Source organism: Lineus longissimus, chromosome 2 (genome assembly GCF_910592395.1).
Source record: "Lineus longissimus chromosome 2, tnLinLong1.2, whole genome shotgun sequence".
NCBI lineage: Eukaryota > Metazoa > Nemertea > Pilidiophora > Heteronemertea > Lineidae > Lineus > Lineus longissimus.
This window is the reverse complement of record NC_088309.1, coordinates 2,771,426-2,789,379: the sequence shown is the minus strand read 5'-3', so window position 1 is coordinate 2,789,379 and position 17,954 is coordinate 2,771,426. Positions and strand designations below refer to the sequence as shown.

Below are 17,954 nucleotides of genomic sequence, written 5' to 3'. Positions count from 1 at the left end.
AGGAGATGACACAGATAATAAAGGGTGGATCTGCCTCGAAATACAAGAAGTCAGACCTGAAGCAACGTCTGACAATGCTGACAGCACGCCAGAAGAAATTGCTCCAACTCATGATCATTCATAGGCAGATAGTCTCAAAGATTGGGGCAGCCCAGACTAAAAGTGAGCAGGACAACAAGAAAATGTTGATGAATAGTGACTTGGGGAAAAAACGCTTCAGTGACGATATGAGCAAAAGCCTTAGTTCAGGTATCAGTTGTTCTCAAATATCATCACATAGTACTGGTTCTTTGGCATCATGCAAAGCTGGTGGGAATTTACAGGACCCGAAAGGTACCCTTTTACAAAGAGCACAGTTGAGTGTATTATCTCCTGCTGCCCTCGTTGAAGACAACCAAAGACAGACAGAAGTTTCAACACATGTGCCATCAGACCTGTCACAACTGGAAGACGATCTGTCTTCCACGTATTGCGTTGTTCCAAATCAGGTGGCAATCACGGTGCCACCAAAGAGTTCCCTTGCCTTGACAACAAGTGCCAAATCTTCTCACACATCTGCTGCCAATGATGCACCATTGCTCCCTGTTCAAATCACAAAGAAGCAACATCACTCTATCAAGAGGAAAACATCCCCACCCATTTGCACCATTACAAAACCTAGTGACTTGAATTTGCCAGCTAGTGGTGGACTTCATGAGTTGAAACCTCCAACGACCGGGCAGGCTCTGCCACAGAGTCTCATCAAGATTCCATCAAGTCAACCCTTTGCTTGGAGCTTGCTGGGCCCTGGAAATAGACTATTGGTGAACACCAGCAAAATGCAGCTGGCACAAGCACAACCTGGAATTCAAATCAATCAAATTGGGACACCAGAGTCTTCAGTGACTGTTTCTCCCATCACAAAAGTTATCAATGTGGTGAAACCGAAATCTGGCTTTGAAACTTCAAGGCAAATGATTTCAAATCCAGCTGATGGAAATACAACTCGAGAAGTCCCAGTCTTGACAGCCAAACCACCCACTGGAAGACAAGTCCAAAGTAAGGCCACACCACCATTCCCAAAGCCAGTGTACAAGTTCCCTGGATTTTCCAAGAGACCGCTGGCTCCGAGTATGACTTCTGATGACAGCAGTGTGGTGAGCAGGAAGAGACCGAGGAGCTATCAGGTTGGCCTGATGAACTCTTCCCTGAAGGTCGTCAAAGAAAAGAAGGTGAGTTGGGGTGGACTCTGAAAGAATTTTACACTGCCACATCACCAGCATGCTCTGATATGAAACTTGAAATAGATTGCAGTAACATCTATATATTCCTCTTTTAGAGAGTCAAGAAGACCGCCAAGGACTCTAAACTCAAGCAGCTTGTGGATCAAGGCATCGTTCAACCTGGAAAGGATGTGCTGAGTATTGTAACCGAGGTTGGTAAAGGCACAGCGACTCCAGTTATCAACAACAACATTTGACCTCTTGTATGGTCTTTGTTCAAGTTCCTAACTTTTTTTGATGACCACTGGTCACCGCACTGGTCTGTTCTGATACTGTTTTCATTTCAAATTTCAGACAAAAACATTCAGGGCTTCCTTGAAAAAAGATGGCCAGATACAATTATCTGGAGGAGAGATATTCCAGACTCCGATGTCCTGGTGCATGGCAGCTGTAGGTACATCACAAAACCGGAAGATGGCCTATCAGAAGGTATATTTGGCAAGACAACCCTGCACATAAATCAATAGTTTTCAAATGAAAGTTCAACCTCAAATTGGAGAGCTGGAGATTTGGATGCCACTTTTACAAACCCAATTAACCCAAGGATGCCATCATGAGTTTCACTCTTATGCTTTTCTTCAGGTTATTTACAACAAAAGACCACTTGAAAGTTATATAGACAGCTTGAAAACATCAATGCCAGATACCACAGAAGAAACAATACAACAAGATGACGTACAGCTTTTCAAACCGGTTTTGCAAAGGTTTGTAGTTACTGTTATTGTTTTAAGTTTTAAAGAGAATTCTGAGCTATAAGTCATATTTGCCAAAACCAATGGGAAGAAAGTCTTTCCACACAAAACAATGAAAACTGGTGAATTTTTCAGGAAAATTGCATCAAATTTCGGCAGAGAAGACCAACCATCCTTGCCCAGCAAACTCCCAGCTGAAGAAATGAAACCAGATGATGCATTTGATTTGCTAGACCTACTACAGAACTGTCGAATAGAGCTGATTGACAACATGGAACTTATTCCGTCAACTGAACTACCAAAGGACTTTTGGTCAACAGAGACATTTGATAAAACCTTGAATTGGGATTTCATAAATGTTTGGTAGCTTAATATGTCATCGGTCTGTAATCGAATCAGATACAAGTACGGTGAACAATAACGCAATAAGATACCATTTGAATTTACGATATCTTCAGTTTATTGGTTAAACACGTTACATCACATTTCATCACATTTTGTGTAAAGTGCATAAGTGAGGATCGATCATTTATAAGTGCTGAATAACTTATGAAATAATAAATAAAATCAATAAAGATAATATATATATTCCGTCTATATTTAATAATGAGGACAAACATTGCCTCCCTGAGGTCAGGAATATGCTTTTAAAATTCAAAAGGGTGATGAAATAATACTCAAAATTTAACACTCACAAGTCTTCAATGTTCTTTAAAATTTCAAATAATGAAACAGATAATTGGACCAATCTTTCAGCAGTTATACTGAAAGTTTTATGACAAATTATCAGGTTGATAACTTTAGTCCCCTGAGTTTGACTGCCCCAAGCTAACTGACCGGTTTCAACAAGCACACTAGTGAAAACCCCATAATCTTAAGATTAACTAAAACAAGTGTACTCCCAGATCCCATAAAATGATTTTTTTAAAAAGGGGCAACAATGATACAAAATGGTAGATGTATAGTCCACTAAACAAACTCAATAACTCATACATGCAGCATGAACAGATTGGGTTGATTCACATACTCTGGACGGATTTAAGATGCGTCAAAAAAATTCCTTCTATGTTATGGAAGCACGAATCTGACCAGGTCTTGGCTTTGCTCTGGAAGATGGAAAGGAAAACCATATTAGAGATAAAGGGCCACTGTTTTCACCTGGACAGAAAATGACAGGGCCTCGTCATCAAGACATTTTCCACTTGATTAGGGTCTTGTTAGCGTGGCATAGGAAGCAGGCAAAAGAAATCCAAGTTTTACTCTTCATACAAAGGATGTGCCAATCGAATTACAGTGACTTGCCCAAGGTCTCAAGCAATGTTGGTGATCCATTAACATGAAAGAAATGGCCGAATATCAACTGATCTCCCTGCTACAGACAACTGTAAATCTTACCTGAGTTGAGCCATGCTGGAGCCTTTACTGGCTGGAACGAGATTAGACATTTTCCACTGGGCGTCCAGCTTGGAAAAGATTCCTCCAGCATACTGGAGAATAAAAACAAGAAAAAGCTTGTACAACAAAAAAGTTAACTCAATTGGGCAAGCAGTGCTCTTCTGACTGTAATACAGGCTAGCTTACAAGATCCAGTAGAGTTTATTCGAGTAGGACATCAAGTGTTTTAAAATTTGAAACATTAGTTATATGACACAGATGACATTTCCAGGTAATCCAACCTCTATCCAAGGAATACCCAGGAGCCGATTCTCCAGGAGAGTTCATTCCTACCTCTTTATGTTTGATTTTCTCTCTCTTCTCCGCATTCAGACGCAATTTAGTAAGATAGCTCACAATCTCGTTCATCCGTCTTCGATCTGTGGGTGATAGGAACGTTACTACTATCTTTAAGCAAAAGTGTGGAAAAAGACCATGCATTGTAATTATTCCGAGTAAAACAGTCATTTTTCTTCTTTTCGTGCATGTTGGCACTGCCTAGCTTAGCTTTTTGAGTGATGAAAGCATAGAGTGAGACAGCTAACTTCTAACTAAGTAGACACAACTTACATTTGAAGACAGAACATGAGTTAAATTTGGAGAGTATGCTGGTTGTGCTAATCAGCTAGTGTAAACCTTGTTTCTAGGCCAACACAAGTTTATGTTGTGACAGGACCCAAAATCTGGTGACCATCAACATACCATCCTCTCTCTGTGCATCCTGATTCCACCTCATGGACTTGTCAGAAGCCCATTTCCTATTCTTCTCTATGCTGAAGTCGGGGGCATCCATCAAGATCGCCTGAGGGTCAACAGTAAATTTGGACTTCCTTGTTAGCTTCGGTCGTTTTCCTAAAATAATGAAGTACACAATGAAGCTGATAGGAAAACATTGTCAAATTCACTGTACAGATGGGCTGTGGCTCGGAACTTCACCTTTTGGATTCGACATTCTGTTGTTATCTCTTACTGGCCTTAATATGACTACATGCCTAAGGTCTGATTCCATTATACAGTAGAAAAACGTCACAGTTTCCCACTTTGCACAGGCTTTGTAGTCAGTTACAACTGCCAAGAATGTCATTTTGATGCTTGGTATTACTTTCTTTGAATAAAAGTGAGTGTCATACAGGCACTTACCTTTACCAATCTCATCATCACCGAGTTCGTCTTCACTCTCACCGAAACCTATGTCATCGTCAAATGCAATCTGACGTTCATACATGAGTGGCTCAAGGCGTGGTTGAGGGGTCTGAAAGATATGATAACAACATTTACAAGCAACTATAGATGGGTAAAACACATCATGGATGAGCAACAATCAAACTTCTTCAGTAGGAACTAGTGGTGTGATTTACCACATTGGATCTCAAAACCCAGATCAGACTGGAGCTCATTGAAGGGCAAAATTACAAATGAAACTTTTTACTTTCAATGATTCGAGTATTTCAATCCCTCTTGCTCCCGAAGGTTACTGCCAATCCTTACCTCTTTCTTCTCCTCATCAGGCTGTGGCACCTTCTGGTCTATCTTACTCTTCGACGAGGAACTGCTGTCATTCTTCAAACCACACGCATGCTCTTCATAGATAAACACATTCACTTCATTATCACTGAAAAGGTAACACATTGATTACGTTATCGTGAATACTGTAAAAGAACTGAAGTGTATCTATTTAAAGAGACTTGTAATGTTTGAATTTATACTCACTCAGGTTCCTCAGTTTCCACAGGAGGCATACAGATGGCATCCTTGTGAGCAAGTAGATCATCATAGACGCGACTTTTTGCCTGTGTTGCCCCATCGACTCCAGCATGTGATGGTATACTGACAACATGATCCCTAGAACGGCAACCCTGTCAATAATATGGTTCACAATTATTCTCCCACAGGAACAGAGGATGGATCCAAAGAAAATTATTTGTGGGTGCTGTGTGTTGCACAAGACAGGTTACATTGTCCTGGCTCAGCAGAGTCTAATATAATATATGAGAATATACCCTTGATCACACTAATTGATTTCAACAGCATCTGTCATCATAATTGGAATGAAACTGGTCGGTCAATATCCTTCAAAATAAACTTACAGTATTGGGCTGCTTCGGGTCAAATCTGAGTGACTTCTGTTTACAGCAGGGGAAGGTCCCAATCAGTCCACCACAAGAATCTGTATCCACAAATACAGGCTGTTCCAAGTGCATCTTGCAGCCCCCCAGGTAACTACAAGGGAACGTCTCCTTGCACCTCGAGCACTGTAAGTAGTTGACAGCACCCCAGATCCTCCAGTAGACCTCTCGCCATGTCTTCAATTCATTCTTTAAATCTAGAATGAATTCATTCACGTCCCAATTCTGGTCTCGCTGGTGGCTGTATTGAAGTTGACCCTTCTGGTCAATGGTCATCCTGGAGTGAGAGAAAACATATTTGATTAGAGCAAAGTGCCATCATCAGATCAAATCACATCACTATCAGAAAGATAATATGAACATCAGTAAGTATGAAAAAGATGAGATGTTTAGCTCACTACACACATTACGTGCACCAATATAGAAAATTAAGCATACATCCTCAATCATGGTCCGTTACATTACAAATGGCCTCCCGGGTCTCAAGAGTCACCAACTCACCTGCTTTGGGCACACTTGACTTTGCTTTGAAGATTTTTTGTCAGGAGTTTCTTGCATACGCCACACCTTTAAGATAAGAAAATAACACTAGAGTTGGAGTTGTATAATGGAATAGAAATGAGAAATGTTGGCCATAAGCTTATAAAAATTAACTTTTGACAGTTTCTTTTGTGTCGTCATTGCCTCTCTGGGAAAGCACACATTTTTCAGGCAAACAGATAGATTTACCCTCCGTGCATCTAGCTCTATATATTCTAAGACCCATGTCTTCCTTATCATAACCTACCTAAAGAGAGTGGAGGCATTCTCAGGTGAGCAAAGTGTTGAATTCTCCGACTCGAACAACTTCTCCACCTTCTTACAAAACAGTTTACTGAAAGATGGAAGAACAAGTCTAGAAATCATAACTGACCGGATGTAGTCATCAGTCGCGTCATCCATTACATTGTGGTAAATCTGATACATAACTCATGAAATGAACTCCGTCTCAATAGCTGGGAACAATGAGGGGAAAAAATGAACCACAGCAAATGTAGTAAAAGATACAAAAAGATTTATGCCTCGTGAGACCCAAAAGAATTAACACTACTTTACCTCTTGAATTTGTCTTTCCTGTCCTTGATGTCATCAAGTTCATTGTGATTGAACAAGTCAGCAATTCTGAAAGCAATTGTAAACACATTAAGAACTTTTGAGAGAAACTGTCAATAGAAGAAAAATTCCTCATCAAAAATATATCAGCGAGTCTTATTGTGTAAGAATGGTAGACAATTGATGCTCACCTAGTGACCAGTTTATCATTGATGCAGTTCATGTTGCATGGAGTGGCAAGAATAGCATTCATGTGCCCATGACAATACTCAATACACTTCTGTACCTGAAAATGCAAATTGACACGTGCACAACTCACTGTTTCAGCCTAGAAGGACATGGCATACGTGCTCAAAAGCTAAATACAATGCCCTGCTTTTTTTGGATGTAAAGTTGATTCTGTTGCTTTTCTCTGAATACATCAATGAACGAACAATAGTTACTCTAAGTATATGCCCATTCCATATGCTTAAAATTTCTTGTTTCCAAAATTTGTCTGACTGTCGCAGCTATGGCTTCATACACATTGTATAGTAAAGTTACAAGTGTCCTTCTTGACTTACCAAAGAGTCCATCTTGAGGAAGTCTGATGAGATCAGGATCGATATGACATTGTTAGGTTCTGAAGACAAGAGTGAACTTTAATAAGAATCTAAAGTGTCACAACTGCTGTCAGAAAAACAATGTGCCAGACTGACAGATTTTCACATCCTTAAACAACACGACTTCCAGGACAGACGTGTATTACTAGCCTATCACAAAAAACATGTGTGTAATCTATCCTCAGAAGGTGATTGATATCATTCTGCCAAACACCAGGCAGGCTACAAACCAGGTGGACCGGTATTATCATTTAAAGCTGTTTGTTTTCCACAGTAATAAAACATCTTCATACCTAGTTTTGTGGGCTCAGGCATATCCTTGATTTTCCTCTTGACATATTTCATTAACCAATCAAAGATCTGCACATCACAATGGACAGAAATATCGACCTCTTCCCATCGATGAGCATCGGTTGAAAGGTAGTCGGCAAAGTATTTCATTTCTGTGATGAGCAGGTCTCGTGGACATTGGAAATCTTGCTTTACTGTTAATGAAAAGAACAAGAATGATTCGAATGCTTACTTATAATGCCATTGACCAGAAGGGGTGTATCTAAAGATTTGCTTATCTCCAGTAGTAGCGGTTTCCCTTTCAAATGATGACAATATCGGTTCCTATACACCATGATGAACCGAACAAAGCTTGGACCAGAAGTTCACATGAAGGACAAGCAACCCAGTCAATGAGACACATAGGCAGACATGAGGACACCAGGTAACAATTGAGACATTTTGGATTTTGATTTTCTGTCTCCTGCTAGTCAAGCAATTCGTCCTATGAAAACCAGTCTTACATAATGCACCTCAGTAGATCACACATTCCTCTCACATGAAGGACTGCCAATTGTGTTGAGTACAATATATGAACAACTGTTTTAATGGTAGTCTGGGTAATGTGAAGATGTTTACCATTTACTATTCTATTACTACTTTTTTTAAACTAGTTGGAATTAAGCTTGGAGAAAGAGTGCTACAATACATTAATGACCGCAACCCTGAATACATTTGATAAGAATAAGATTAAAAAGGATATATTAGACAGCTCATATTTTCTGACATTTGGACTGTGGTCTAATAAAGAACACTATCGGTTTGTTAAAGCATTTATTACATGTACATCTATGATAGACTGAATAAAAAAGGCGGAACAACGGAAATCCATCTAACCATCCATGAACATGATAAATATGTATATATAATCAACTCTATGTTCATACCAAGTATTTAGATAAATTACATGAAAGTAACAAGATTACCTGCGATTTCTGAACCTGTCATGTTGCAAAATTTAAAGAGATTTATATGAATTGAACACAGTTTGAACGCCCTAGGGAGCAAGGACCTAATATCATCTTTACTCGTGATTTAGCTCTTGTATTTTCATCATAAAACAAGCAATGGCATAAATTAGATAGCTTCCAGTCTCATTTTAGGCAAATATGTCTGGACAGGCTTACACCGGAGGAACACTGAAAGTAATTTGAGAATCAATCCAAGTTGTAGTGATTCTTTTTATCAAGAAACAATGTTCAAACTTACCATTTTTTGCTTCATCACATACATGGATCACCATCATTGGCCTATGTAAGAAAAACAACATTATGATACATTATCAATTGTTATTGGGGACAAAATCTGGTTGCATTGAAAGCTGCAATTGATTCTGAAATGTCTTGAATTCTTCCAGTCGATCATGATTGTAAATAATTCTACTTCTCAGTATGCCGATTGGGAGTAGAGTTTCTGTGTGATTCATAACCCCTTTCATGGCGGGGAGGTACAAAAATCAAAGTACATTGTACTCACCCTGCATCACTGAGAGAACTTCCTGAATTCCTGGACTGGAAAAAAAACAGTAAATAAAACTGACGGATCACCTGAATGATGAGGATATTGGTCAAGAGATCAATGGTTTGAACCCCATTTTTGGTGTGAGACTCTAGGCAGGTCTTTCTGTCTTGACTTGCCTTACTCAGGCCAGGGGGATGAGTTGGCAATGGCCAGAAGTCCTCAGATTGTAGAGTTGTCTGAGCAGCTCCTGCTAGTTCCAACAAAGGGTTTCAGGCATGTCAGGGCAGATGGGGGTAAAGTATGAAGTTGGACGGTAACCTATCCCAAAGTTAATATCACACTAAAACCCCCAACTTGAACTTTTCAGCTATTTAAACTTGACTTGACTTTTACCTTAGATGAACTTTCTTTATCAGATCTAGAAACTGAACCTGAAATGGAAAAAAAATGGATGTTATCATGACATGATAATGATTATAATATAGGGGTAACCAGAATTTGGACATGTACATGAAAATAGTAATGGTAATGATATGCCATAATTTGAATAAAATTTTCATTTACCTGAGGAAGAAGTTTTTACTTTAGCCGAAGTTGGTCTTGAATGTGACTTCTGTTCTGTCTTCTCTTGACTTGAAGTTTCTGAATCAGGTCGAGAAAGTTTTGATGCCATAAAGGACACATTTCCTCCTCCGTATGATATATTCTTCCCAAACAGAGAGTTGATATCATTGGCCAGGGGTGCAAGAGGCTGTTGTTGTTGAAGTTCCTCATATCTTCTGGCAATCTGTGTAACGGAAGTAAGACGGTAAAAAAGTGCAAACAAGATCTGTGTCATGATACAGCAAGTGACAAAAACAGAAAACTTTCTGAAACAACTTTGGGAAAAAGTATCCTTATGTCTTGAAGCGTGTTTAATATTTGAAAATTTGTGATAAGCTGGAAAGGCTACACCCATTTGTTTTTTCCCATACCTGTCTTGGCGTTGTCCCAGGAATAAGCCTGGAAACTGCTTCCCAGTTTTTCTGAGGCATCTCATTGAATTCTTTAGAATTAATAAATGTGCGTAGAATAAGGTCCAATGCCATACTTTGATGACAGCCATCATTCTTAATCTTAGTATTAACACGACTCATCTTAGTTTCTGAAAGATAAAATGACACTTGACAAAGATATTGAAATGAACTTCCGGCAGTTTAAAACTAAAGTCTTGTCCAAGATGTTGAGAAATCTTGAAAATAGCTCTCATTTTCAAAATTCAAATTGCTCTCGGATTTTCATCAAACCTACCTCAAATTGAGCAATCAATTAACAATCAATTTGACGTAGGTTTGATGAAAATCCGAGAGATATTGTGAAAATGAGAGCGATTTTCAAGAAATCATTTTTTTCAAAGTGATGGCTTTTTGGATACACCCTGAGAAATGTGTACATTTTACACTACAATCATGCAATACAACAATACGTGTATCTTCAACGACACCATTTCGAAAGGCAAGAGAAAAACATGCCACAGTGGCACACCAAATCAAGCCATGTAACTTAATCCAATTTAATTCGGACCAAATATAGCTAATTTGCCACGCACATAAATCACCCTTCAGACAAAATAAGGCGATCAAAAAGGCTTGGAAACCATTTTTCGCAGAATTTGTTTACATTTTTTTATTTTCACAACCGCTAGTACAGATTGATGTTTTATTCCGGCTTTGCCGGGACGTATTGGTGTTGTCTTCGGTAATGATGTTCCTTTGTCTTCTAGTCTATGTCTGATGACCACCAATCTGTCCCCCATGTCAAGGACCAACGCCTCTCATCAAAGGCCTGTACGTAGAACCGGAGTTTTTGCCATTCATTTGCTGGATCAACATCAGGAGGGAGAAATCACAACCGATCTAGACTATACATCGTCCGGCCAGTGCGCCACTCGATCTTTTTCACGTGGGGCCCAAGATCATGGCCCGGGATTGAAGGTGCAACTTTAATTGATTGATTATAAATGATCGATACATAGTACAAGAACTAGTGAATTATTGGAGGAGACACCGAGGAGGAGCCCGTGGCCAGCACGGGCTGATCAACTGCGTATTATTGTTGTAATGCTCTGCCTTGGGGGGACTTCAATGACTTCAACAATTATTCCAAGTTTCTGCTCTTTATTTCTCCCATAGATCTTATAGTACAGCCTCTGTTCTCACTTGCTGGGTTCTCCCTGCGGATCTCCCAACTTTTATACACTTCATATGTTTGTTACATGTTACAAAGGCGATGGTGACATTTACCACCTGATACGAGTGACGAAGCGGTCCCATGATACGGGGTTAGCTTGGTGTATGCTCCGTCATCTTGCATCATTTGGCGTGTGAATCAACATCGCCTCCCTCTGAATGAAAAGAACCAACTTGATAACCTCACGTATCATAAATAATTCCAAACCAAAAAGTATACAATGTGTTGGTTTAGTTTGACCAGTGGTTTACTTTAGTTTGGTCACCACAACACTTCGGCCAAGTTTCTCCTAAATTGTTTATCTTAAATTTTTGAACATGCATTTTAAGTAATCATTTTATTCCCTTGAACAACACTGTTGTTTACTTCCAATTTCTAAATACGTATACCTTAAATAATCATTTCATTCCTTTGAAAAGCCGCTGTTTGACCGAGATCTGTTACAAATGCTAACTCTAAGGTGAACTGAGATTATAACCTTTAAACAACTTTATCCATCCTTCTCACATTATCATGATCACTATATCACTTTTGGTGGCTGGTGCGCCCCAATAGGAAAGACCGATTTGGCGGGCCTCAGTATTGATCAATTTTCTTTCTGATCGCGGATGAGTAAATGTGCACCGCATAGCCAGTTGAATTATTCTGCTATCTCTCCAAGATCATCCTGATTGATTTTGATATCGATATTATTATGCAACAATGGTTTTAACTTATCTCTCAATTGTTTGTTACGCAAAAGGCATAACACGTTCCTCATATGAAACGACAATGTATATAAATGTGTGATCGATTGATTAGAATAGTATATACACTAGCTGTCGGCCGTAGACCAGCAGCGTACCTCGTCCCTCCAGCTAGCTAATGATTGAAAGGAAGAGTCTATACCAACACCGTTGCAATGTACCGTCCACCTACATTTTGCATCCTCCTCCTGGTGGTTTGTGCTGCTGCGACCGTGACTTCGCAGCGTCTTTCTCAAGTAACGGCTAACACAAGTGTCGGTTCTATCACTGGAATGCAGGAGCATGTGGAACTCTTTGGAGAGAATTACCAACTGAATGTCTTCCGTGGTATACCTTACGCCGAGGCCCCTGTTGGCGAACTCAGGTTCAAGCGGCCAGTTTCAAAAGCCTATTTTAATAACGGGTTCAACGCGACAGCCTATGGGGATGGATGCCCCCAGGCATTTGCAATGGAGTTCATGGACATATCACATATTTTCTCAACAAGTGAGGACTGCCTGTCCCTGAATATCTATGCTCCTACTACAGCAAACGCTACCAACAAGAAGCCGGTCATGGTATTCATTCACGGCGGATCATGGGTTGTCGGCGCCTCTCGGCAGTATGATGGAAGACCACTGGCAGCATATGGTGATGTCGTCCTGGTGACGATCAACTATCGTCTTGGTCCACTTGGTTTCTTAAATACCGGCGATTCCAATGGTCGAGGAAATAATGGACTTTTCGATGAGTTATTGGCTCTACATTGGGTCAAGGACAATATCGGTGATTTTGGAGGAGATGCTGGTGTCGTGACTGTGTTTGGTGAATCTGCGGGTGGAGTAGAGACATCACTACACGCCATTTCTCCACTGTCCGCGGGAAAGGGACTTTTGCATCGAGCCATACCACAAAGTGGTGCCGCTATTTTCCCGACCCCAGACCATTTCGCAATCGTCCAAAATCCTTTAGAAAAAGCAAAGGTACTCGCCGATTTCCTTGGATGTACGACGACTGACAACCAAGCCATGGTAGAGTGCTTGCGATCAAAGTCACCAGAAAATTTGATGGAAAAGGGCAACCTAGTTTCCACTGCCGAGAAGGCAAACGCTTGGCGTCCATCTGTGGATGGGGAATTCGTGCCTGAACTGCCAGCCAATCTCTTTACAAATTCTGGCCGCACAGACGCGTATTCTGCTTTCTTCTCCATTGATTTGATGATTGGTTCCAACAGCGCTGATGGCGATGTTGCAATGATTAGCTTAGAACCATTCCTACCAAAAAACTTTTCAATGTCGAAAGACTTGCTTGTTGGCTTCATGTCAGATTTTGTCAAGAGCGTCCCAGACGGCGTTACCAAGGCGATACTGCACGAGTATGTGTCTCCTGTGGATATGAATGGAGTGGAGGGAAGAGATACAATGATAGACTTCTTAACCGACACTTTGTTCATTGGTCCAGCGGTAGCAACAGCCCAGACCCACACAAAGATGACAACAGATGCAAAGACCTACATGTATTTCTTTGATTACGCATTGAACAATTTAACACACTCCAAGTATCGTCCCGGTATGGTAGCTCACGGAATGGAATTAATCTATTTGTTTCCATCCCTTGATATGAATGATACCAACTCTAGGCTAGCCTTCACCGATGATGACCAACAGTTCAGCAAGACCATGATGACGTATTGGACCAACTTCGCAAAATATGGGTAAGTCAGGATTGCTTTGCTAAGTTTGACAAGACAAGTCGAAAGTCCGATTTCTTACATAGCGACATAAAGAGTAAACAGTGATTCATTCAGGGGCATATCATAATCCCGCTTACTGACTTAGTCATCGAGTGCCACATAAATATATGGAGTGATTGTGGAGTATGCTTGTCATCGACGACCGACGACCATCAAGGTCAATAGTCTCTCATGGGCGTTGGCATTTTCATATACATATAACGTTCCTTTTATTTTAGACTGTATTCGACGGATTTGGTCAGTTGGGTTCCACTCATAGTGCTGTGTCAATTTTACACTTTAATTAATCATTTAGCACCAATTAAACACTGGCAAACACAACTTTATCTCAAATTTCGATCGCAAATTTCAGAAACCCGAATGGTAACATGAGTGACCTTACCCGCCCCAAGGTCGACAAAGAATGGCCCGAGTTCACCCTGGGCAATCATCAGTACCTGGACCTTGGCTCCAACGCGACTGACATCCAAATAACAGCCAGGAAAGATCTACGGGCTGAGAAGATGTCTTTCTGGTTGGATTATGCCCCGTTCCTGCTGAACAACACTTGTACTGAACTACCAGCAACTAAGATGCCATCTCCATGCCCCGAGTGCGTGCCCCTCATGGACCAACAAATCGGAGTATTCAGTATTACTGTTGGACAGGCACAAACTGTACTCATAGTCCTTGCTGTTTGTACGGCGGTTGTTGCCACCTTGGCACTAATGGTGCTATACGCCTGTTGCAAGGCACGAAAACAACTGAAATTTCTCAAGAAAGGACAGACATATCATTCAAATAAAGCATTTGAATCTAATTAATCAAATGGAATAGGTAAATGTTGGCTACATTGTAATATCTTCAGTGTGAAATGGAGGCAATGGGCCGAATGTGACCAGTCACTAGCTCGTTAGTCCCCTTCGTAATTAGATGAACATATTTAAATCAGTACTCTTCTGCGTGTCTCGTCCCGAAGTGCCTCTCATTTCTTCGTAGCACTTACTGCAAAAATGCCTGTGCAATCTGCAGGAGCATCAAAGACATCTCCAATTGCCTTGTCATATTCCCCCTTTTCAATGTCATCAACGAACCAACGGAAATCACCGAGACCAGCGTCAGCAAAAACACTTTCGATCATTTGTTTACTTGTTGGCAGAGAGCTAAACGTCTCCTTTGCTACTGAGTAGAAGGATTGACCGTGGACGCCGCCAATGATCAATAATCCGCCTGGTTTCAATAATGAAGCAAGACGTTTGACTGCTTTCCTGTACGATGGTTCGTCAAGACACGCTGCCTCCAAACACAGACTTGAGGTGATGACGTCAAAAGGCTCGAACACCAATGGAGCTAATGGGTTGTCTTGATGAACGTCACATGGTACGACATGTTTTATCGCTTGTCGGATGTGACTCTGTCGCGTTTTCCATTCGTCACTGAAATGATGTAAACATTTAAAGTTCAAGAGGAAGGACTGACGACTGAATAACATTATAATCGAGAAAATGTGCATGACGGACTGACACGGCAATCTTCTGATAACTGTCTCTGCAGAGACAAGACCACAATTGATTTTTTAAGCCTTTTAGCAGTTAAATTGTCAATGTTTGACCGCGACGCATCAAAGAACGCGTGGTGTTGTGAATCTGAAATTTAGATTATGTTATTCCGGACAGTCGGGCAAGTAAATGGTGAAAAATAAAATGGTGATTGACCACGGAAATTTTTTTTTAATCGACAAATTAGACAGACTTTGATATTTCCACTCTTTTCAGCCAACTGGCAGAAAAAACTCAAAACACGCCCCCTATTACCCAATTAGCAAAATTCGAAATTAATTTTTTCATCAAATAATTTCTTTATATCTGTAGACTTGCCACAACAAATATTTTTTCAATACCTCTCCAAATATGTACTTGAGAGTAAAAAACATGCACTCGTCTAATAGATAGGCCTGGACCCTCCAACCTATGAATATTCATTAGTGGTCTTGTCTCTGCACGTTTAATCGCACAGGCCGCACCATTGCTGGCTGAGTCTGAAGACAGCTCAGTGCCTGAGCCTGGGCCTCCCGATCGGATGGGCATATTAGATGCAAACGGGGCGATAGTTTTAAAGAGTTTCGTGCTTTACTTTGACATAGATTTTCTTTACATTATTACTTGTAACTGGTCCTGCAAGCTCTACCTTTTCCCTTCCAATTTACAGACATACTGAAATACAGGTTCCCAGTTATGAGCATCAATGGCACCATTCACCCATCGGAGAATCTCATCTCGATTCTGCTCAACAAAATCTGAGCAGACGATCTCCGAACATCGACTCCCGGTGGAAATGACAGAATGAATGCAAGGACCGGAACCAACATCAAGTAGTCGACCACCATCGGGAATGGACCCTGCCGCTGAAAGAAAGAATCACTTAACTATCATCCCACTCATTTCGAATAGTAAACATGTACAAAGCGCCGCGTGGCAAGGGACACTTCTTTGGACCAGTATTGAGTTCAATTATCATACTGATTGTAAGTGGACGCTGAGAGTACAAATTTATAATGTGTGCCTTTAGGTCAATAATAAAAGTCGCATGATATTAATGCGACCTATTTTAATGACATTCGTGTTTTGTCTTTGACGGTCATGTATATATAAAACTATGCAACATCCGCTAAATATAAGATTCGTGCCCCGTCGGAGCATATATGAAGACAGATCAATACGTCTTTCATCAATAGCGACGGACAACCTAAAACTGTCATCGGTAATTTATGATTGCTGTTGGACTGTACGTGACAGAAGCTTTTGTAGGAACTTGATGACGACTCCGACTACTCGACATCATGAACTTCAGTGCAACACTCGATCCAGCTTATGTAACGCGTATGACGTACAGTAACGTGTACGAGGGGATGAGCATACGACTGACTCCGGTATTCGAGGACTGACCTCTCGACTGTATCATACTTACCGACAAGCTGGTGCATCATCTGCAAAAACCTGTAAAGGTACGGGTTGTTCTCCAAGACGTAATAATTGTTCAGATAGGTCTTGACATCAAAATGGGTGTTGTAGTCGCATCCCGAACGGTGTCCGCCCTCGGCTTCAGGTGCAGTCGACATTTTGTTTGGTAACTGCCCCAGATAAGACTCAGATATTGCCCCACTAGCTGCCACGTGTACTGCTTGGCTGAAACCTCGTTTTCATTGTGAGTCAAATACAAATGATAAATAGGCCATGTTCTCACAAGTTAATGATATGCTCGATCAAGATAAAGAGTGTTCAGTGAACCATCCTGGTCACAATCATGAAATAGGTTTTCTTTCACGTAGAAGAGTACTGGACCTGTAGTTCGTTGTATGAGGCAATTTCTTTAAACATGGCAGAAGTGTCATTCCAAAAGCGCAACTACGGCTAAACGGCTCCCCTTTGATTGGTACATCGGTTCCAATGGACCAATTGGAGACAGATGATCGATGACGCATGAATTCGTTCTTTCACTGATTAAACTAAACCCTGTGAACAAAGAAGGAATGCCCTCGTCAACTTCTCCAATGATAGTGGTGGACTTGTGCGATAAACTATGCAAGATTGGCTCAACGAAAGTCCCAATGACTGGCATTGTTCCGTCAATCTATGGAATGTGACAAAGACGAATTTGTCATGTCGAACTGAGACGGATATCTTTACTGTCAACTTATTTATGTGCCAATCCGAGTTTCTATAGGATTCTCCGACGACTTCGGTCCCATCGCCTTATATTCATTTCACATAAAAGCTAATTCTTTCCACGTTTCATTGGATGGTCAGCTCTCTCAGCACACATGTCCTCAACTATTCAATAGATCCACGGGGACTTTTGTTTCAACTTCGCCATGCGACACTGATGGCATGGAGCCGAATTTACAGTAGTTATTTGATGCTGTAGACTCATTCAGGAGCCGTCCTGACCTACTAAAAGGGATGGTAACTTTTATCATCCGAGGTCTTATCGAGTCTCAACATCAAGGGATGATCCAAAAATGAAGGGGGCTCCATGGTGAGGACATGGGGACTCGCTCTGGCGAAAGTGGGCACTTAGGGTCGCATAAACATATGGAGCGCAATTGGCATTATCAGACCTGTTGGATGCCTGGAAACATCATTCCTTCAGGTTTTTATGAGAAACACTAATCAAAGGATTAATTACTTAATCAGAAAACCATTAATAACATCACCTTTGTCTTATGTTTTACTTGACTATGAAAGCCTCCAGACAGCTTTAAAACAACAT

General features: G+C 40.8%; 3 protein-coding genes across 4 annotated transcripts; 1 reads left to right on the top strand and 2 right to left on the bottom strand.

Moving 5' to 3' along the window:
* Positions 1–2,406: 2,406 nt before the first annotated feature.
* LOC135483515 (SANT and BTB domain regulator of class switch recombination-like) lies at positions 2,407–10,674 on the bottom strand. Of its 2 annotated transcripts, XM_064764477.1 has the most exons (21): positions 10,588–10,674; positions 9,974–10,143; positions 9,564–9,786; positions 9,393–9,430; positions 9,015–9,049; positions 8,748–8,788; positions 8,465–8,479; positions 7,502–7,693; positions 7,170–7,228; positions 6,798–6,892; positions 6,610–6,675; positions 6,302–6,388; positions 6,016–6,081; positions 5,476–5,791; positions 5,099–5,244; positions 4,877–5,000; positions 4,529–4,640; positions 4,091–4,240; positions 3,683–3,768; positions 3,350–3,441; positions 2,407–3,060 (listed from the first exon to the last, which is right to left on the bottom strand). In XM_064764477.1, the coding sequence occupies exons 2-21, from the start codon at positions 10,133–10,135 to the stop codon at positions 3,018–3,020; spliced, it is 2,148 nt and encodes a 715-aa protein (XP_064620547.1). In that variant the 5' UTR covers positions 10,136–10,143; positions 10,588–10,674; the 3' UTR covers positions 2,407–3,017. The 2 variants fall into 2 exon arrangements, with proteins under 2 accessions (XP_064620547.1, XP_064620548.1); XM_064764478.1 differs by lacking the exon at positions 8,465–8,479.
* A 1,455-nt stretch (positions 10,675–12,129) lies between these two features.
* Positions 12,130–14,509, top strand: LOC135483947 (carboxylesterase 5A-like). Its single transcript, XM_064765021.1, has 2 exons — positions 12,130–13,667; positions 14,059–14,509. Exons 1-2 carry the CDS (start codon positions 12,130–12,132, stop codon positions 14,507–14,509), a joined length of 1,989 nt encoding a protein of 662 aa, XP_064621091.1.
* LOC135483514 (indolethylamine N-methyltransferase-like) lies at positions 14,465–16,875 on the bottom strand. Its single transcript, XM_064764476.1, has 3 exons — positions 16,653–16,875; positions 15,873–16,089; positions 14,465–15,121 (listed from the first exon to the last, which is right to left on the bottom strand). Exons 1-3 carry the CDS (start codon positions 16,801–16,803, stop codon positions 14,671–14,673), a joined length of 819 nt encoding a protein of 272 aa, XP_064620546.1. The 5' UTR covers positions 16,804–16,875; the 3' UTR covers positions 14,465–14,670.
* Positions 16,876–17,954: the final 1,079 nt, after the last annotated feature.